General features: G+C 45.6%; 1 protein-coding gene across 2 annotated transcripts in view; it reads left to right on the top strand.

The window, feature by feature from the left end:
• DHX35 (DEAH (Asp-Glu-Ala-His) box polypeptide 35) overlaps positions 1 to 16,349 on the top strand; it is a 90,867-nt gene extending 74,518 nt beyond the window's left edge. For both annotated transcript variants that reach the window (XM_011974966.1, XM_011974965.1), the window contains 6 exons: positions 395 to 472; positions 1,906 to 2,035; positions 5,080 to 5,161; positions 7,341 to 7,412; positions 10,892 to 11,003; positions 15,165 to 16,349. In XM_011974966.1, the coding sequence (XP_011830356.1) occupies positions 395 to 472; positions 1,906 to 2,035; positions 5,080 to 5,161; positions 7,341 to 7,412; positions 10,892 to 11,003; positions 15,165 to 15,209 (519 nt within the window). In that variant the 3' untranslated portion in view covers positions 15,210 to 16,349. The remainder of the gene's footprint in view (positions 1 to 394; positions 473 to 1,905; positions 2,036 to 5,079; positions 5,162 to 7,340; positions 7,413 to 10,891; positions 11,004 to 15,164) is intronic.
• Positions 16,350 to 22,395: the final 6,046 nt, after the last annotated feature.

Raw genomic sequence — 22,395 nt, 5'->3', positions numbered from 1 at the left:
ATCCATAACCCACACGCTATTCACCGTGCAATATTATTTCCCAGTGCAAAAGGCTTACAGGAGTCAATTTCTTTCTTTCTCTTTTGAGACAGGGTCTTGCTCTGTTTCCTTTGGGTGGAGTGCAGTGGTGCAAACATGGCTCCTGGGCTCAAGTGATCCTCCCACCTCAGCCTACTAGCTGGGACTTGGAGTCACACACCACCATGCCCTGCTAATTTTGTTTGTTTTTTTAGTTTTTGTAGTCATGGGGTTTACCTATGTTGCCCAGGCTGGTCTCAAACTCCTGGGCTCAAGCAATCCTCCCACCTTAGCCTCCCCAAATGCTGGGATTACAGGCATGAGCCACCACACCCAGCCAAGAGTCAAATTCTGAATGTTGCTTTATTCTTTCCAGATTCGAGTGCACCGTAAATTTGCTGTGGAGGAGGGCGACCACCTCACTATGCTCAATGTATATGAAGCATTTATCAAAGTAAGCACAACTGCTCGAAGCGCCACCTCAACACACCACCCTCTGGAGGTGATCTAGGAAGGAGGATCCCAGAAGTTCAGTTTGTAAAGGAATGGCCAAGAGAGCACTTGATTTTCCTTTTAGATTTATTGCCAGTACTTCTAACTGGTGGGTCGGGCTTTCTGCCTGAGTTTGTGGTGCTGTATTGCTGAGAAGAACACGGGAATCATTCACTGCTTTCCCTTGCTTGGAGATACGGTACACTAGTGGCAGGCCAGTGGCCCAGCCTCACGTCATCTCATATCCACCGCGTAGTAGACAGAAAGGCAACATTTGAATAGGAAGTTCTGTTACATTTTCTGAGAGCAACTTGTAGTCCTGGGTTGACTCTTCAAAGTTATGCCAGATGCCATGAGAAGACATTTAGTTGAGATCTGTGCATATTCACATATCCCACCTATATTTAGCTATAAGTGATGTTAATTTTTTATTGTTAATATTCTTTAAAACTAAGCAAATAATACAGCTTACAGTTCTCATAAAAAATTGTTAATAAAGGTGATGAAAATGATGAAAAAAGAAACCTTACATAAAAGAAAGGGTATAGTATTTCAGATTTTTAATATTCTTAAATACTCTTTTAGAAGTGAAGAAATACTGAATTTTTGTTTACCAGTGATTTGAGGAGATGATTCAGTTGGTGAAACATTTTCAGAAAAAAGAAATTCACCTCTTATTGAGACTTATGGCTTAAATCAGTTAAAATTCATTTGTACAGGCACAATGTATCATCTGCAATCTGAAGCTTTCTCTACCAGTAGAAAGTGGGTATAGGTCTACATTATATTATTCTATGGTTGCCTTCTTGGAATATCTTTAATTACATTTTCTTTTTAAAAGCACTTTAACTTACAATATAATTTCAGAGGTACATTTCCACAGCAATAATTTACTCTAAGACATAATGATCATACTTACGAATGCAGAAAAAATTGAATACTATTGATAGAAAAATCATGCTTTGGGGACAAACATTAGTAATTTGTAAATTATTTCTACATTTGCAAGTGTCATATTGTTGGCCTCTAATATAATAAAGTGATAAATTCAAGCATGCCAGAGAAGAAAAATTGATTTACAAAGAACCCCATGGAGAAGTGGTTCTTTCTGATAGTTTACATCTAATGAAAGTATTTAAGATCAAAACCATCTCTACGTGTCATTAAGTTCTCATTTGCCCTTTAGTGCAAAGAGTGAGGTTGCAGAGCAGTCAGATGTGTGCAAGGTTGTTAACATCTGTTTTGAGAGATGGGGCAAAAAAGGACCAGTTCCAATCTTTAGATCTCATGCCATTGAACAGCACATGGGGGAAGCGAGAAGAATGATCTTTACAACGTAGACTTAGTCGAGAACACGTTTGTTTTCTAACTCCCTCTTTCTGGGTTGTTCTTTAGCACAATAAGAACTCTCAATGGTGTCAGGAACATTTCCTGAATTACAAGGGTCTTGTCAGAGCTGCGACTGTAAGAGAACAATTGAAAAAGCTTCTTGTCAAGTTTCAAGTGCCCAAGAAGTCTAGTGAAGGTGAGAAGAAACTGCCCCAGCTGGTGACTCCCCTTGCTTCATTCTGTTGAGTTGTCTTCCTAAAGTTTTCGTGCTGGGCTGGTGCGAAGCAGCATGGCGTGCTCTGTAACAACGCTGGGTTTTATATTTTGAGTTGCCTGCGTCTATGAAAATCTAAAGGTCAAGTTACATATTTTTTCCAAGGAGGTCCATTTTTCTTTCTGATAGACATTCTTACTAAGGGAATTTCATAGCCCATGACAATACTTAAGAATCATTAACAGTCACATCAGTGCACATCATGTCATTGATTTTCCCATGTAGGCTTTGCAAGAAAAATTACCTTTTGGTTGATGATATTAGTAGCTATTACATAAAAATTAAATTTTATTTTCAACAACAAGCATTATTAGAGCAAGTGCTGGGTGTTTAGCCTATGCAGTCACTAAGGGTAAGACAGAAAAGTACTATGTAAGACATAGTCTTAGTACTATGTAAGACATGGCCTCTAGCAGTGACAGTGACTGCTGTTAATCAGGGACACGGTAGGTTACACTGTGGCAGGGGTTCTCCAAATCTTGCTCAATCTCCCACTCTGTGAGGTGTCGGCAGTATTATCCTCATTTTACAATTAGTCATAAGATCCTAGGGAGAAGTTAGATTAAATTCAGGACAATGCAGCTGGTAAGGAGGAGAGCCAGACCTGTATGTGGCTCAGAAGTCTGCGCTTTTAAGGAAGTGACACACCCGCCTCAGCAGTCAGCTTGAAAGCCTACTGTGTGTACTCAGCTATATCCTCAGGTACTCAGCTATATCCTCAGCACCATTAGTACTTGGTAACTTATAAGTGGCCAAGTACTCAGCACTCTGAGTGTTCCATGTGTTTATTAATTTAATGCTCACAACAGCGCTGTGAAATGTGTGCTCTTTTCCCCATCTTATAGGTGAGAAAAGCATGGCTAAGAGGTAAAATATAACTTGCTGAAGTTACACAGTGAGGGTATGGTGGAGTCAGAACTTGAGCCCAGGTGGTTCCATTTCAGTCTTATTTTGTCTTTATACTAAGAGTAAGTGATTAAACAATGACTGAGTCTTGGCTTTTACTCTAAGGGAACAGTGCAATGAAGGGAGAGATTCATACGAATAGACAAAGTACTAAGATTATCAGTCCTCTTAGAAGTTAAAGTAGTAGATACTTTAGTAATCATAGAAGATGTGCTGGCAAATGTGGAAGGAATGCCAGGAAGAAGGAATCCAGAGGGGGCTGGCTTGGGAAGTCTTGCAGTTTCCTTGAGGTGTGGTGGGAGTCCTGTCAAGCTTTGGGGTCTGGTTGAATCAGAAAATGGTGGCAAAGAGCACTCCAGGGACGGAGGACTGGAGACAAGTGCTTGGACTGAGGAGTGTATTAGATGCTCAGAGAATATTTGATGGGTGAATATGCTCACAAGGGAGGGAAGAGTTGAAACCTGGGCCATTGAGCCATGTTGGAGTCATTGATAGAAACAGGAAGCTTACAAGGAGCACGCAGTTGGAGACAGCTGGTCAAATGCCTGTCACCCAGCAGGTAGATGACAGCCTTACTTTACTTTAGTAATTGGTGTTCTTCACCTGTGTTTCATTATCAGACCCCTCCCTGCCCAGGAGAAAAGTTAAATTTAAATTCTACCCAGCCTGAGAAATTAAATACTTAAATACTAAGGAATAAGATTTTGTAGGGTAAGATTGAGCTTTGGAGGGCCACAGGCCATTGTAGTATCTAAGATACTTCCCTTCCCCTGCCTCCAAGAACCAGTTTTCACCCCTTTGGAAGTGGTATCACCCGATTAGAGTGCATATTTTACATGGAAATTTCTTATGGACAATGGGAGAGAAGAGACTGGGCATCGGATTAGATCATAGTTATACATATAGATTTGAGATTTATCAGCTCAGTGCTTAGGAACAATACAGAAAATCATGGAGACTAAATAAATTACATGCAAATTTAAACCATCTAAGTGTTAAAAAATTGAAAGCAATTAGTGAAAGATACTTTCAGCAGTCATGAGATGAAAATTAAAAACTATGTTATAGAATTATTTAATATATTTAAGAAAAAACAGTTTTCAGGTTGATAAATGGGCTAAGGATTAGAACAAAAAATTCACAAAAGAAGAAATATGCCAAGAGTAATCAAATAAATGTAACATAAAAGAAGGTAACCCTTTTTGCCAAAACATTGCTAGTAAGAATGCAGTGAAACTGCCATTTTTATATATTGTTGATGGCTTTGGAAATAGTACCACCATTAGGGAACTTACTTCCCAACATGCTATATTCCATTGGATCTAAGATACCATCATGTGTAAGAAACATCATTTTATGTATCACCAAGGGAAAAAAATGCTACCAGTTATAATTGTAAAATGCTATCCTTATTTCAGTGAATTACAGTTAGAAAAAGAGGCAGTCTTAAAATTGATGAGATATGGTATGCCACTAACCAAAAAATAACATTAGCCTTTTGCACAACAATTTGGAATGTATCTCATGGACATCATCTAATAGTGGGGAAGCTTTATTCATGGAAGATGTTAGCTGTAGCGATAGAAACAACAGTTAAAATGGAACATTTGAAAAATTTGAAGAGTTACTTCGATTTTCAAACACTAGCTCACAACCACAGAAGTCACATTGTATAGTATTTCCGGTTTGTGTTTTATAGAAAGAGCGTCATTGCCATATCACACTCTTTTACAAAGGAGTCCTGAGGTCACTGACCAGCCTGCAGAGCAGCACTCTTAGGTTCTAGTGCCCAGCCATGGTCCAGCCATGTGTGGCTTAGGGGAGGTTGGAGGGGTTCCAGGTTCAAGGAGCAGACCAGCATAGTTCTCAGTAGTGGTTGTGGGGAGTGGGACCTCCTTAGACAGTGCTGGAAGGGCAGGGCTGGAGCCAGTTCAGGAGAGGGTTTCGAGGTGGCTTGAAGCAGCCTGGGGTGGTGCTGGGAGTGGATCCTGTGCCTTAGAGCACACGGAGCATAGGGCAGGCAAGGGTCTCACCCGCCTGTCTGTTGGCTGCCTGTGTAGGTGATCCGGATCCGGTTCTGAGGTGCATTGTCTCCGGCTTCTTCGCCAATGCAGCGAGGTTTCATTCTACTGGAGCTTATAGGTAACACGATACTTGGTGAAGTCATTTGTTAAAGGAACAGTCTTACAAATGACCCAGACCCCACAGAAAGCTGTGCAGAGATAGTAATTACATAATTATTTTTAATTTCTACCATGTCTCCTTCCAAAACTGAGTTGAGGTTAGCGACATAGCTTTAAGCAAAATATCTTGACTTTCTAAAAATGATTCTCACACATTCAGCTCATCTATATGTTGTATGTTTTAGAAGGATGACAATTTTACATCTTGAGGCTGGTAATAATTCAATTCTAATGATAGACTAACGTGACCTGAAGAAACCATTAAAAGTAATCTTTCCCAGATAAGTTACTTTTACAGTTGGCTAGTTTATTATGTCTTGAGAGATCTGCAGGACTGAAGTCCCCACCCACCCTGGTGCAGTGTGGCCACGTCTGGTGTCTTTGGAGGTAGCCAGGTGTTTCTCATGTGCTCGGTGTGCCTCCTGCTACATAACCTGATTCTTCCAGTTCCATTTTCTGGGCACAGAAAACCAGTGATCGTTGATGCCTTCCTAATGGTCTTTAGTATATTCAAATGCAGTGAAAACTCAGCATAGCTTCGCTTTCCTTTCTCCAGACTAATCATTCCAGTGCTTTGAATTGTTACTTTTAGTCTGTCTTTTGGCTCATTTTAGTTTCATAACCTCACTGTAGCCTGTTTAAAGTATAGCTGTTATCATTTTCTGTTCTTTAATAAGAGCACACTCCAAAGAATTTCTCCCCAGCTCTTCTTCCTATGTGTTATTTTGTCATTAATTTTTTTTCCCTCAGAAAATACTACTGCCCTGTTATCTTGAGGTCAGCCAAGAGATTCCTTGTCCTGGGCTCCTGTTAATGAGTCCAGAATTGCACTGAGCCTTTTTTAATTTTGGCAGCTGGATCTGCTCCATTTAGTATCCTAGTAGCCGACTGTTTGAACTGCAGGATAGCACTTTACGTTGATCTCTAGTCTGTTCTCTTTGTTACTCCAGGCGTGTTGTAGCCTGTCAGTATCATGATTCAGTTGCCCATTATATGAGCTCACCTCCCCACTCTGAGTTGTCTGTATTTGAGGCAACTCGTGCATGTGGAGGTGATCCCTGCAGTGGCCTGAGATCTTCCCCAAGGAGTGCTGCCAGCTTGTCATCTTGATTGCTCCCACTCTCCTGGAGAGTTAGCAATTTCGACTAGTGTTTAGAAAATTCTTTTATCAGTGTCCTCAGCAACAGTGTGGGCTGCCTAAGAGGTTCCAGGCTAGTCATTCCTTTGAGACAACATTTAGTATTGATCAGCTCACCACCACCTGGTAGGACAGCCCAGGACCCCAGGACACTGGCTTTATTACAGCGCCGACGAGGCGCTCTCACAGCACTTGAAGCTCTTCCCCCAAGAAACAGATCATTCTACTGAGTTGGAATTGGAAGTACTATTTCAGAGAAATTAATAGTCCAGTATTGAACTTCCTTTTTTTTTTTTGAGACAGAGTTTTGCTCTTATTGCCTAGGCTGGAGCGCAATGGGGTGATCTCGGCTCATCGTAACCTTTGCCTCCCAGATTCAAGTGATTCTCCTGCCTCAGCCTCCCGAGTAGCTGGGATTACAGGCATGCGCCACCACACCCAGCTAATTTTGTATTTTTAGTAGAGACAGGGTTTCTCCATGTTGGCCAGGCTGGTCTTGAACTCCCGACCTCAGGTGATCTGCCCACCTTGGCCTCCCAAAGTGCTGGGATTGTAGTAATGAGCCACCGCGCCTGGCTGTGAGCTTTCTTTTTTCATTATCATTACGTCCCCCTATAGTCATTATCTTTAGTATTTAACTTTGCTTTTTAGATTATAGAAGAAATCACGTGTTATTTCCATTCCAAAGGAAATTGTTTTGAAAGAGCACCTGCAGAAGATACACATAAACATAGGCAGAGCATTTTATTCCCAAATGTTTTCTCTGAGTGTCCAGATGTTGCTTTTCTCCTCTTCTCTTTTCCACATGGTTTATTGTTGACTTCTGGGGTGGCAGCCGGGGAGGGATCGAGAAAGATTATAAGAGAAGATGGAGATAATTGTTTTGCTTTTGACAAGTTCAGTCTGCATGCTTTTTTTGGTAGTATTAAAAATATCTGTGGGAAAGTCTTGCTATAAGTATTTAAAATGTGCTTCAGACAAAGTTCTTCTATGTTCCAAGGACCATCCGTGATGACCATGAGCTGCACATACACCCTGCGTCAGTCCTCTATGCAGAGAAACCGCCTCGCTGGTAAGCATGTCCTGCTGCTTAGCCTGTGCCTGCTTTGAGCAGGGCCATGTTCTTGGTTTTCTCCTATACGTGTTTCTTGACATTGCCTCTAGAATTTCTGCTCTGGGCCGGTCGTGGTGGCTCATGCCTGTAATCCCAGCACTTTGGTAGGCCAATGCGGGCAGATCACCTGAGGTCAGGAGTTCAAGACTAGCCTGGCCAACATGGTGAAACGTCATCTCTACTACAAATACAAAAATTAGCCGGTCGTGATGGGCACGCCTGTAATCCCAGCTGCTCGGGAGGCTGAGGCAGGAGAATCGCTTGAACCTGGGAGGCAGAGGTTGCAGTGAGCCAAGATCACACCACTGCACTGTAGCCTGGGTGACAGAGCGAGACTCCATGTCAAAAAAAAAAAAAAAAAAAAAAAAAAGAATTTCTGCTCTGGCAAAGATCTCCTTAAGCAAACAGTGATATTTGTCTACTCACTCATCCACTAAGCAAACGTTCATTTTCACCCACTGACTAGATGCTTAGCCCTGCACGAGGCACAGCTATGCAGAGATGAATTGGGATCCCAGCTCACGGTTTGTTTTTTTTTTTTGAGACAGAGTTTCATTCTGTTGCTCAGACTGGAGTGCAGTGATGCTGTCTTGGCTCACTGCAACCTCTGCCTCCCAGGTTCAAGTGATTCTTCTGCCTCAGCCACCTGAGTGACTGAGACTATAGATGTGTGCAATCACATCTGGCTAATTTTTGTATTTTTAGTAGAGATGGGGTTTCACTGTGTTGGCCAGGCTGGTCTCCAACTCCTGACCTCAGGTGATCCACCCACCTCGGCCTCCCAAAGTGCTGGGATTACAGGCGTGAGCAACCGCACCCGGCCCCAGCCTACAGTTTTGACATAGAGACAGACACAGAGTCAGCTACCTTGGGGGAAGGGCTTTACTAGTGGCGTGGATGAAGTGCTGGGCTTTGGCACATCATGTGCCAGTGAGAATCAGGGCAGGCTTCATGGAGGAGATAACATTCATCTGAACCTGGAAACAAGAGTGTTCAGGCAGAAAGGACCTGGAGGGCATTCCAGGTAGAGAAGTAGCAGGGCCAGAACCATGGAACATAAAGGAGCCTCTTGTGTTTGGAAAATGGAGAATCATTAGTATGGGTGGCCTATGAAATGGTGCTGCTCTGTAACACTGCCTGGGAAGAGAGAGGTAAGCACAGAAGTCTAGAGTCATCTTTATAGCATTTCAATGGTTAAGTTTAGGTTTGTCTTTAGACATCTTTATGGCATTTCAGTAGTTAAGTTTAGATTTGTCCAATTTAATAATAAAAATTGGGGACTTACATTTTTCTTGTTTACAATTTCATTTTTCTAGAATTCATTTATATTGTATTTTACCAATAAAAAGTATTGATTAAAAGTACTGATCAACCATGGATTGGATTTTGCTTTTTTGAGACAGTCGCACTCTGTTACCCAGGCTGGAGTACGGTGGTGTAATCTTGGCTCACTTCAACCTCCACTTCCGGGGTTCAAGTGATTCTCCTGCCTCAGCCGCCTGAGCAGTTGGGATTACAGGTGTGTGCCACCACGCCCAACTAATTTTTGTATTTTTAGTAGAGACAGGGTTTTGCCACGTTGACCAGGCTGGTCTCAAACTCCTGACCTCAGGTGATCCGCCTGCCTTGGCCTCCCAAAGAGCTGGGATCACAGGCATGAGCCGTCATGCCCTGCCCAGGTTGGAAATTTTACAGACAACAACAATTTGTCCTTCTCCAGTTGGAAGATGGAGAAGCCCTGGGAAAAAGGGTGGGGCATGTGTGAAGAGAGGGAGAGAAGCTGGCGGTAGATTTGAAGGCAAGAAGGTCTGTGGTCAAACACTTTGTACCCTAGAACTGCAGCTTTCAAAGTGTGGTCTCCAGCCCAGCATCAGTATCACCTGGAAACTTGTATGAAATGCAGCTTCTCAGGCCATGCCAAGTTCCATTCAGTCAGAAACTGGACTAGGGCCCAGGACTCCATTTTAACAAGCCCTCCAGATGTTTCTGTTGGGCAGTAAAGTTTGAGTTCTATTTCCTTAGACCAAGGAATCAGATTTATCCTGTAGCCAGTGCAGACCTAGAAGTTTCTTAGGTTGAGAGCACCTTGGTCAATTCTGGGTTTAGAAATGTTACCCAGTGACCACACTAATGTGGCCAGGATATGCACACTCGTGTGTGCAGGAGAATTTCAAGAGTGCCCACATCTGTAATCTCAGCACTTTGGGAGGCTGAGGCCAGAGGATTGCTTGAGGTCGGGAGTTCAGTCCCAGCCTGGGCACCGTAGCCAGACGTCAACTCTCAAAAAAAAAAAAAAAATTAGCCAGGCATGGTGGCACATGGCTGCAGTACCAGCTGCTCAGGAGACTGAGACAGGAGGATCGCTTGAACCCAGGAGGTTGAGGCTTCAGTGAGCCATGATTGCACCACTACAATCTAGCCTGGGTGACAGCGAGACCCAGCCTTTAAAAAAAAAAAATTACTTTTTTAAATCAAGAGAGATGCAAAACCTCAGTTTTAGATCCTTTTTTTGCTGACTTTTGGGTGGTTAAATTTGGGAGTTGCTTAAAAGAGAAAGGCTTTTCTTTTTCTTGCTTCATTCCTAAGGAGCTCTGAAGGGCAAAGAAAGGTTGGGGAAATAGAGCCAGCCTGAAGCAGCGCCACACCATTCAGGTGGCAAAGAAAGGGCTCCCCCATCACGGCTGCTTTGCAGGGGGTCCTCCTTTTTCCTTTCGTCAGCTGAGATTCATTTACTGGTTTTTGAGGAGTAGGGAACCGCAGTGTGGTGGTGTGTTAATAGTTACGCGGGAAGCCCTGAATCAGCACTTGGGATGTTTCGGAAACTAGTGTCTACTCATATGCACACCTAAAATCTGGGGACTGGATATTATGCTCTTGGCTCTTTGGTTGTCTATTACCTGAGCCTCAGAAACATTTTTTATAATTTATTTACAATGCAAGATGAGTTTCGACAAATGTGTATACATGTAACCTGGACCCACATAAGTTATACAATGTTTTTATCATTTTAGAAAATTCCTTTGTGTCTCTTTACAGTCAGTTCCCAGCCTCTTTCAGAATCAGGCAAGCCTTTGCCTCTATTTCTGCATTTTCTAATAAAGTCATTAGGCTCAGTTCAGAGTTCTGTAAATGCAGATGCAGGATCCAGAAAGGTCCTTCACGGATAACTGAGATGTCCCAGAAGTCATTTAGGATTTAGAGTCTCATCTGAAAAATGGACACACCATTACCCAGCACTTAGGTCTTGAGGCTTTGGTGAGCAACATAAATGTATGTGTTTAGCACAGTGTCTGGCACACAGAGTCTGGCACACAGAGTAGAACCTGTTAAAGGAAACAGCATGTCTAACTGTGGATCCTGACTGTCATCAAAAGAGGGTGGTTCCTGACTGTCATCACAAGAGGGGGAAATTAGCTCATGCTTCTTTCTCATTTCAGGGTTATCTATAACGAAGTTATACAGACCTCCAAGTATTACATGAGAGATGTGACTGCCATTGAATCGGCCTGGCTGTTGGAGCTGGCTCCACACTTTTATCAACAAGGAACGGTAGGAATGAACAGAGCCTGTGTCCCAGCCACCTGTTAGCAGCCTCTCCATGTTTTTAAATGTACTCTTTTTCTCCAATTTAATGCCCTATGTGTGTTCCTCCTAGTGGTGCATAGGGTGGAAAGGCTATTACCATATCCCCAAAACATTCTGAGAAAGCACTCTAGCGTTTAATTCATAGTGAAGTGCAATTAAAAATAAATCCCCCTAACCTCATAAGAAAAAAGAAAAGGTATCGCTTTTTCTCCTTTTGTTCTTCCAAACTATTTCTCTTTTATTTTTATTTTTATATTTTTTTGAGACAGAGTCTCACTCTGTCGCCCAGGCTGGAGTGCAATGGCGCGATCATGGTTTACTGCAACCTCCGTTTCCTGGATTCAAGCGATTCTCCTGCCTTAGCCCCCGTGTAGCTGGGATTACAGGTGTGTGCCACCATGCCTGGCTCATTTCTTTCTTTCTTTTTTTTTTTTTTTTTGTATTTTTAGTAGAGACATGGTTTCACCATGTTGGCCAGGCTGGTTTCAAACTCGTGGCCTCAAGTGATCCACCCACCTGAGCCTCCCAAAGTGCTGGGGTTACAGGTATGAGCCAACAGGCCTGGCCTGAGCTAATTAAAAAAATTTTTTTTAGGGATGGGGTTTCACTATGTTGCCCAGGCTAGTCTGGAATGCCTGGGCTCAAGTGGTCCTCCTGCCTTGGTCTCCCAAATTGCTGGGATTACAGGTGTGAGCCACCATGCCCACCAGTTCCTTTTTTATTTTTATCTATTTATTTTTGAGACAGAGTCTTGCTCTGTCATCCTGGCTGGAATGCAGTGACATAGTCTCAGCTCACTGCAACCTCTGCTTCCTGGGTTCAAGTGATTCTCCCACCTCAACCTCCCTAATAGCTGGGATTACAAGTGTGCGCCACCATGCCTGGCTAATTTTTGTATTTTTAGTATAGACAGGGTTTCGCCATATTGGCCAGGCTGGTCTTGAACTCTGACCTCAGGTGATCCGCCCGCCTGGGTCTCCCAAGGTGCTGGGATTACAGGTGTGAGCCACCACGCCCAGCTCCTTTTTAAAAAGAGTTACAGCCCTGTGCTGTTTGTTGCCTGAAAATACTTGCTTTACATATTTTGCCCAAGTTTACTGTTGTTTACAGCAGAAGGGAAAGTCTGAAACCTTTTTCTCCATGAGGGCCAGAACTGGACTACACAGTGTTTTCAAAGCGTTATTTGAATTGATTGCCACATTTAAAAATTGGGAGATTTCATATTAAACATGAATTGCTGGTTTATCTTGAAAGACATGGTTAGTCTGGTAATACTAGGCCTGAGTTCCTGCGTGGTGGCATCACGGGCTTAGGGGTGGCTGCCTGCCGTCAGTGACATCGCCAGGTGCCACAGCCCCACTTGCTTACTTGCCTGCTCCACTCTTGGAGACATTTGAATTTGTGACCCTGTAAATGGAAGAATCTCCATCTCTCCCACTCCAGCAAAGTCAAGGGAAATTGCCCTCTCAAAATTTTATAATATTTAATTTTTATCTAATCAAACAAAAACCATTTCACACCTTTATAGTTCTTCACACATCCCAATTCAGATATTTCAGCTAGAAAGCACATCAGCCTGCAGGGACTGATAAAAATGCAGAGTGTTGTCTTTGCTGAATTAGGTTGATAAGAATAAACCTGGTGAAAGAAAGTCTTCCTTCAAAACCTCTCAGGTGGAAAGCAGCAGACTTCAGGAGTCCAAGAGAAGGGATTAGAAAGGTAAACTAGTGGTTGAAAGAGGAATGGTGCAGTGGTCAAAGTGCCTGTTCGAGTCAGAAGATGCAGACAGCCAGAGAAGGATAAGCCTGAAATCGTCTTGGATTCATTTAGACTCTTGGAAACAGAATTAGCCCAGAAGCTGAGTCATTTTCCCTTCTCAGCTCAAAATTCCAGTTTCTTTAGGTCAAACCCACAAAATTAAAGAGCAAATAGCTTCAGAAGTTTGAAGAAAATGACAAGCCCAGATTTCTACATTTGTCTCTTCTCTCCAAATGGCTTTTTTTTTTTAAGCCCATCACCTCCACTGTCATCAGAGTATTTTTAGAGAGGCTGTGACAGACCTTTCAAAATCACCTAGTGCGGCTGAGCACAGTGGCTCATGCCTGTAATCCCAGCACTTTGGGAGGCTGAGGTGGGCGGATCACATGAGGCCAGGAGTTCGAAACCAGCCTGGCCAACATGGTGAAACCCTGTCTCTACTAAAAATACAAAAATTAGCCGGGCATGGTGGCATGTGCCTGTAATCCCAGCTACTTGGGAGGCTGAGGCAGGAGAATAACTTGAACCCAGGAGGTGGAGGCTGCAGTGAGCCGAGATCACGCCACTGCACTCCAGCCTGGGCGACAGAGCGAGACTCTGTCTAAAAAAACAGAAATCACCTAGTACAACAACCTCATTGTATAGCGATGGTCCCCAAACCACAGAGAAACTTGTGTTATTTCTTAACTGTATAGTCCAAGGGCACTTCTACTGTAAACTTGTCCAAAGCAGATTGATTTCTCAGAGAGTCTCCAGATCTGCAGGGGTTGCCCATGTACGGTAGATGTTCCTTTGTTGTTGAACACAGTGCAGCGCCTCGCAACCATCCACAGCCCACAGATCATTTGCAGCTCTGTTCCTGGCACCTTTGGAGACTTTCCATCACTGCTGTTTTTCGGAATGTTGCTCTCACCCTGTGTGGAGGCCTGAAATGGTTCAGAGTCAGCTTTGTTTATATTCAACATTCTTCCCAGAAACAAGCACCAAAAATGGCCCCACAGGCAAAATGGCGTCATCTCCCATCCCCAAGCTAAGGCCGTGGATGTCTAACATTAGCTGTAGGGGTTATATCAGGTGATGTGTAGAGAGGAGAGAATTCAGAGAAATTCAGCAAGACCTACAGCTAGACAGGGGAAGAATGGGGTGGCCTATTCAGAGATTTGCTTTCTGGCTTTTAAATTATTTTTCCTTATTTTCAGAGATATCTTCATTATTAGGGAAAACTCCTTTAACGTGGCCTTTGCAAGAGTCTGTAGTGGTCCTCCCTCAGGTGTAAGCAGATAGAAAGTCTGAGTTCTCGTAGCTCATTTAGACCTGGGTCCTGTTCGTTCTGTTGTCTCTCACGTCACACCTGGTGGTGCGCTGTGCCTCCGTTCACGCCCTCCATTTTGTCAGGGCCTGCAGTTCTCTCTGGGGGCGATGCGGCTTGATGTTGTGAGGCCGTATGGATATGCTAAGGAGTGGGCACACCGGCCCCGGCGCAGGCGGGGTGGGCACTCTCGTGTGAGGCTCTCACTATGTGTTAGGTGGCACGGCTCAGGGATCTCTTGGTTATTGATGATTAGTAATGGGCTGTTGGGGTATCCCAGTTGATGAGTGGAGGGAGGTCTTTCGTTAAAAGCTTATATTCACACACCCTGCCTCAAAGGCATATTTAAGGATTTCTGCCACTTTCAGCTTTGCTTTAGAATGTAAAAAATACTTCATCTTCCAATCCTATTATCTGATGCCTATGATTATAATGTTGTGCTTCATGTTATTCATAATGGTAGAAAGTGACATTTCTGGGGGAAAAAAAAGCGTCACTAGGAGGTGTCCTTTCTGTCTTCCCAGCAAGCTTGTACCCTCCCTGTGGGCAGAGGCCGTGTCTTTATCTCCATCCTTGAGCCAGGTACTCCATGGGTACCTGGCGTGTTGAGACACTTGGTAAATTGACTTCCTTGTTCCTAAAGAGAGGATACTTTTTCTTGACTGTTGTCAGGAACTTCCTGGAAATTTGAGGTCACTTCCAGCCTGAGCCCAGTCTCCTGAGCACAGGTGTCTGGCTGCGGTGCTGTCCTCTAGACTGGGGCAGAAGGAGAGCCGTGTCTCAAAAAGAAAACCTTGCCTTGACAGCTTCTGCAGAGCCCTATATAACCAGTTTCAGCCACTGTGGCTTGGGCCTCGGGTTGCTGGCGGCTGACTTAAGGTCTGCTTCTTCATTGGCCACTTGGGCTTTTTCCTTCCACGCTCTTTCATGAACAGCATTTACTGGGAAGGTGTGGACCAGATGGAAGATTTGATGTGGTCATTCATATGGGGAGTATGTTGCAGTCTGCTTTCTTTGTCTAATCAACCCCAACTGGAGTGTCTTCTCTTCTCTTGCAGCACCTGTCCCTGAAAGCCAAAAGGGCCAAGGTCCAGGACCAGTGAGAGGAGCCCACAGCCGCAGCTGCAGGGACTGCTGGTGTCCTCTCCTCCATGCTGCTGCCCCTGGCCCCAGGTGGGGTGAGCTGGCACCAGCTCCTGTAGAATGTTTGGTTGCTCTGAAGGGGGCTGCGGCCTGTTCATTATCCCTTTCTTCAGCATTTGCATCCTTGCTGGGATCCTGGAGGACTCTGCATGGGCAGACATCCTTCTGTGCTGCAGCGGGCAGAGTGGGAGTTGGCTCACTCAGCACGCTCACTAACCCAGCATGCCACTTCCAGCAGGCACGCAGTCCTGGCCCAGCTCTGTGGGAAACAAGGAGGAAAGTGAAGGCTGAAATACCATGTGGGGTGGACAGAGGAATGGTTTGCTGGGGCCACGGCTGTGTTAACCAATGAGGTCCGCTGCCAAGTTTGTGAACAAGCGTGTATCTACAAAGGAACGAAACATCGGGCATCTCTGCCGAAACCACCAAGAGGCATGTCTGATGGGCACAGGGGCTCCCAAACCCAGTGGCTTCTGTCTGTCCTCAGCCCTTGTCCCTGTTTATCTGCAGCCAGGAGATTTGCAAGGGATTGGTGATTGACAGAGAGGACTCGTGCGCTGTTTTGTGTTAGCTGAGGATTTCTGTTTCACAAGTGGGCTTCGCGTCTTCTCAGTGCAGTGCCAGGTCCTGGTGCCACACTAGCTGAGCACTCAGGGGAGTTCATCAGCTCCGATCCCACAGGGTCTTCTCTTTAGCAGGAATTCACAACAGTTTAGACGCCCTAAAGTTCTGTAGCTCAGGAACATAACTGGTATATTTGTTTTTTTGTTTGTTTGCTTGGCGTCTTGCAAAAGCACGCGGGGGTGGTTCTTCCAGCAGGCACTGGTTTTGTTGCCCCAGGGCTGCTTTGCTGTGATGATGATTGCATTTCAACACATGCCAGATGTAGATTTTTTCCCCCTTACTGTTTCAATGACCTTTATTTTAAAAACACATAGCTTGAAAATTTATTTTTGTACTGATATTAGTTTGGATGTGCCACTTTTGGCACCAAATGTGTATGTCATTTTTATTTCCATTTTATAAACATGTAAATAATAGTGATAACTTGTTAATAATAGTAAACCTTTATACCTAAAGTAAATGTATTCCCTCCCACAGCTGGTTCTCATGGTCTATATGTGAAGATGTTCTAATGAATTGTTCGGAGTGAGGGCCTGACATTAGCTAAGAAACTTAATGCTGTGGCATACAGCAGCTTTGGGATCTCAGGGACACAGGAAGCCCCCTAAAGCAAGATGATGTGACTGAATGACCTCAAGACCTGATTAGAGTAAACTGTGGGACATTAAAAGAAGTCCCAAAGAGGTGCTAATTCTTGCCATTTCCAATTGGGATGTCCCTGTAGAGAGGTCAGAAACATTATTTTTCAAGCTTGGCTTTAGGACTGGGGCTGATCCTACAAAGCTTATGTGGTGGTGGAAGGGGAGGTACAGGGTTCACACCCTCAGGTTGGAGACCAGAGTCCACCGGGAGCCTGGACAGTCTGGAGGGAGCACCCAGAGGCAAGCCCGTCCCTGCATGCTGCCCCTACCCCTGGGCCCCTGATCCTGAGCACATGCCTCCCCTCTGTCCCTCCACTTCTCAGAGGGCAGCGCTCCCCCGGGGACACCTCCCATTGTTGTGTCCTGTGTTATATCACAGTCTGCAATGGGTGGGACAGGTCCTCGCTGTCCGAAGCAACTGCGAAATCCTGGGCCCATGGGGAGTCCCCTTTACAGTAGTGGTGAACACCAGGCTGGGACCACACAACTCACCAGGGAGTGGGGCCCGGCCTGGGTGAGAGAGATGAGAGCTTTTGACTTTGTTTGTTGCAGATCTGTATCCCTATTCCCATTGTCAGCCCACAGATGTGACAGCAGGGCCTAGTACCTCACAGTACTAGTAGTTCCACAGAATTCGTCCCTTTGGGCTCCACACAGGTCTTCAGATACTGCTAGTGCAATTACCCACAGCATTGCTGTGTCTTCCCTTTGGAGCAAGTGAGAGGGCAGAGAGAAGCTGGCACTGGAAAGCATGGAGGCGGTGGTGCCCTGTAGGCCCAGAGATGGCAGCTTTCTGTGTTGGTGGCTTGCAGAGACCCTGCCAGTTCTCTGCCACAGCTGGTTTCCCCAGGGGTTGGACATTGTTGTCATGGGGAGCCCCTGGTTCAGCCAGCGCACCGCTCAGTCCAGCCTGCAAATGTTGAGCCCTCAGGCCATGTGCATGGCACAGGAATGAGGTGGAGACGCTTGACAACAAATAACCAGATGAGTGGACCAGGATGGAGCTGGGCGCGCGAGGAGGACAGGGTGGCAGGAGATGGCACAGGTCCAGTAGGGGTTGTTAAGGCCAGGGCTGTATCCACAGAGACTGCCCCATGATAAGATGCTTTCCTGGTGAAAGGACAGACCGCTCTCATGTTCTTGCCTGGCTATACCTCACTGCTGAGCATTTCATGTGGGCCATGAACTTGGAGAGCTGCTGAGTGCCTCAGCTCCATGCTCCCATCTCCACTGTTTTGTCCTGGTGTCAGCACAGCCTGCTACCAGTGCTGCTCGAGTTTCATGGGCCAGGCCCTGCCATTCAGTCCTGGATTGTCCCCAGCACCCCAGCCCTGCCCTCAGCTCTGTTTTCCAGGGACTTGCTGGAACAGGGTGTTTCCTTGCCTGCCCTCAGCTCTGTTTTGCGGGGCCCGGCGCTGACAGCGTGTGGCTGACACATCTAGTCTGAGCAAGGACGTCTGCTGCTGACCAGACAGAGCGTTGGGTGGCTGGGGGAGGGAAGCTCAGGCCAAGGGGCCTAAATCTGGAAAACCATGAGACTCCATCCTGGAGCCACAAGCCTGGATGTCTGGCAGTGAGGCCGGGGAAGCTGTAAGTTGTAAAAGCCCCATCTGGGGTGGTTCTGATGAAGTGGTGGGCTTGGGAATCCTGGGGACAGGAGTTGAAGATGTGAAGACATGCAGCCCAGTGGACAGGTAGCCCCCGCCGGGGAGATCAGAGCGTCAGGTCTGAGTGAAAGCTGATAAATTGTTTCTTCACAAGTGTGCTTAGACCCCAGCCCAATCCCCCTCATGTGTTTCCCCAGAACACAGATCCGCGGGCTTGGGATTCGACCCCAGGCAGGTTGTGGCAGCAGGCATCAATGTCAGCCCACTGTGAATTTTCTTGAGTCCTGCAAAAATGAGTAATCTGTAGTAATGAGCATTTTATAAAGCTTAAGTTTATTCTCTAAGACCATCCTTTAGTGTTTTTTATTTATTTATTTATTTATTTTGAGTCAGAGTCTTGCTCTGTCACCCGGTCTAGAGTGCAATGACATGATCTTGGCTCACTGCAACCTCCACCTCCCGGGTTCAAGTGATTCTCCTGCCTCAGTCTCCCGAGTAGCTGGGATTACAAGCACCTGCCACCACACCCAGCTAATTTTTGTATTTTTAGTGGAGACGGGGTTTCACTGTGTTGTCCAGGCTGGTCTCAAACTCTGACCTCAAGTGATCCGCCCGCCTTGGCCTCCCAAAGTGCTGGGATTACAGGCGTGAGCCACCGTACCCGGCCATCCTTTAGTCTTCTTGGTGCTAAGATGCTTTTAGGAAATGATGGTGATGGTAGATGGTGGTTTTATTTTTTAATGTTTTCTTTGGAATCAACAGTTGTTCATCTGTCACCCAATTAAAAACCAATTCAAAATGATGAAACAAAAACTGATGTAATCCTCAAGTCTGGGAACTACTGGGTTGTGGCTGAGTGGGCCAGGCAGGGCATCTGGCAGCATCAGCACCAAGATCATCGTTCTGGGAAGTGGATCTGAACTGCCAAGCACCCACCTGGGTTTCAAGTGAACTTTGGCAGTGCTGGGGGACATTTCTATCCCCTGGAAGAATTCGAGTTGGCAGGTCTCAGCCCCATATCCCTTCTTCACCTCAAGATAAGATCAGATATTTTCCGCTCTGCGATGATTCATCTGGATTTTCTCCTCAGCCTTCTAATTTGTGATGAAATAGGATGATGGAACTCTGGATTTCTTGTCAGTTAAATCTGTTTTTTTTTTTTTTTTCCTTCTTTTTTTCTGAGTCATTGGAACTGGAAATAGCCAATCAAATAATTGTACCAACAGCTGGCTACTGTGGATGAGCAGGTGGAGTTTGCGTGGCAGGCGGTCTGGAGAGGGCTTGTCCCTGGGTCCTCACAGTCATTGCTCCCTCCAGCAAGCAAGGATGACGTCTCTGGTGAATCCTGGCGATGTTCCCTTTTGTACTCTTGGGTGGCATTGGACTTGCTGGAACAGGGTGTCTCCTTGTCTGCTTAAGTGTGGCCAAAGAGATTCCCAGCGCAGCGTTCCTCCAGGCCCTCTGGCACACGTGGCCACCACTCCCACTTGTGGGCTCTCCTGAAGGCAATGAGCAGGCTATGGAGGCTGGGAGGTTCACAAGGGAGGAGTGGCGCAGGTACAGGATTTAATACCCCAGGATCTCCGTAGCCAGGTGAACACCCAGCCCATGGCTTCTTGACCATAGCCTCATCAGTGGCTCCAAGTACGAATGTCCTAGCTGGGCTCTTTGCTGGCCTCAGCCTGATGGGCGGACCCATATAGGACCCAAAAGTCACCTGAGATCCTTCGTGTGTCCCCACCACTGCCATGAGCCTCTGCATCGCCCCAGACCCCAGGAGAGCAGGAGCTGGCTGATAAGGCCTTACCAGCTCACCCTCAGGCTGTTTATTTTAGCCTCTTTCTCTTGGTTACTTTTCTTCCCCGCAGTTTAGGATTGTTCTGTTTTCAGGTGCGGTCTTCAGTTTGCCTGGTGTCTGCTGTCCCTGTGTTTTTTCTTTGCTGTTCTTTGTTTTTCCTCATGGGTGTGCCTCGCCCCTTTAACCTCCACCTCTCTGACCTCTGCATTATTTTCCTTTTTGCCGTGAAGTTTTAAAAAGAATGCAGTTGTGTTGATTTTTAATGTTCTTCAAAAGTATTTTTTCCTCGACATTTATGTTAACGTCTTGGTCTTTTTTTATGCTCTGCTTGCTTAACTTACATTTTGGACATTTAGGTACAAAAAGTCTTACTTAGTTTCGTTGTTGTGGTTCTATGAATATTTTCTTCTGTGATCTTCTTTTGTTTCTTTTTGTTTTGTTTTGATACAGAGTCTAGCTCTGTCACCCAGGCTGGAGTGCAGTGGTGCAATATGGGCTCACTGCCACCTCGGCCTCTTGGGCTTAAGTGATCCTCCCACCTCAGCTTCCCTGGTAGCTGGGACCACAGGCGTGCGCCACCACGCCTGGCTAATTTTTGTATTTTTGTAAAGATGGAGTTTCTTGGTGTTGCACCGGCTGGTCTCGAACTCCTGAGCTCTAGTGATCCACCCACCTAGGCCACCCAAAGAGCTGAGATTACCGTGTGAGCCACTATAGCCTTTTCTGTGATTTTCATCTTCCACTTTAGTGTATTAGTTTAAAACTCAACAGTTGACTTCCCATTTTATTTTACTTCCTTTGCCCCCTTCTCTTCATTTCCTTTTTTTTTTTTTTTTTTTTTGAGACAGAGTCTTGCTTTGTCACCCAGGCTGGAGTGCAGTGGCGTGATCTCGGCTCACTGCAAGCTCTGCCTCCCAGGTTCATGCCATTCTCCTGCCTCAGCCTCCTGAGTAGCTGGGACTACAGGCGCCCACCACCGTGCCCAGCTGATTTTTTGTATTTTTTAGTAGAGACGGGGTTTCATCATGGTCTCAATCTCCTGACCTCGTGATCTGCCTGCCTCGGCCTCCCAAAGTGCTGGGATTACAGGCGTGAGCCACCGCGCCCGGCCTCTTCATTTCTTATTATGCTTAATTTGCTTTAGTGGTTGGCAAAAGGCCTACCTGTAGGTGTGGGAGCTGGGGGAAGGTATTTCAAACAAAGGATTAAATGTAAAGAATGCACAAGGAGCTCCTATAAATCACCAGTGAAAAGACAACCCCAGCAGAAAAAAATGGGCAAAGGGAATGGAAAGCAGTATATAGAGGCAGACCCAAAACTCCACCAAGCCACCGAAGAGATATTCAGAGTTAGTCAACAGAAAAACACACGCTAAAGCAACAATTAGACATCACTCTGCACTCAGGAGATTACCAACAAACTGGAAAAGTGGTGGATGGAGGTGCGGCAGCCTCTGTGCACAGCTGGTGCGGCAGTCCTGAGAGCCACCTGGGACTACTTATCCAATAAAGTGTGTTCCTGCCCCACAGCCCAGAAACTCTGCTTCTGGGGGTGTGTTCCCAACAAAATTCTCACCTGGGTCCTTAGGAGACACATGTAAGGATGCTTACTGGTGTGATGGATGGGGTGGGGACTAATGTCCATCCCTGGGAGGTGTGCAGCGACAATATTGGATGACACTGTGGATAAGTACAGAGCAGGTTCATAGAACACACACCTGAGAAATAGCTGAGTGGAAGAATTAAGAAACTGCTGTAATCCCAGCACTTTGGGAGGCCGAGGCAGGCAGATCACAAGGTCAAGAGATTGAGACCATCCTGGCCAACATGGTGAAACCCCGTCCCTACTAAAAATACAAAAATTAGCTGGACTTGGTGGTGTGCACCTGTAGTCCCAGCTACTCAGGAGGCCGAGGCAGGAGAATCACTTGAACCCGGGAGGCTGAGGTTACAGTGAGCCGAGATTGTGCCCCTGCACTCCAGCCTGGTGAAAGAGTGAGAGTCCGTATCAAAAAAAAAAAAAAAAAAAACAAAACTGATGTGATAGTCCTGTTCACAGAAACTAAAACTGCATGCACACAAAACCAATACGATTGCAAAAATACGTACAAATAAGATGTGCATTGGAAGTGTTGCCTGTGGGTGTGGGGGTAGGACACAAGGATTGGCAGTAAAAGAAAAAGTAAAATGAAATAAAACAAGATGGGGAGAAGGAGCCTCACGTGTTCATCTGGAAGAGATGTGGATTTTAGGACACATAGCCCTTCTTGTCTAAGGTTTTAGACCTGCTCACCAGTGGCCCCGGGAGGCAGGAGGTTGTAGAGTTGGCTTCAGGAGCCTGCCTCCCACCTCCAAGCTCATATCCTGGCAGGAACCATTTCTACCCTGGATGGAGTGAGTCGGCCAGCAACATGAGACATTTTGATGCTTGCTTTCCCTGTCACAGCGCTTTTTTACTCATACATGATCTCCTTGGG

The sequence above is a fragment of the Mandrillus leucophaeus genome, unplaced genomic scaffold, assembly GCF_000951045.1.
Source record: "Mandrillus leucophaeus isolate KB7577 unplaced genomic scaffold, Mleu.le_1.0 Scaffold150, whole genome shotgun sequence".
NCBI lineage: Eukaryota > Metazoa > Chordata > Mammalia > Primates > Cercopithecidae > Mandrillus > Mandrillus leucophaeus.
This window is presented reverse-complemented; position numbering and strand designations above follow the sequence as displayed.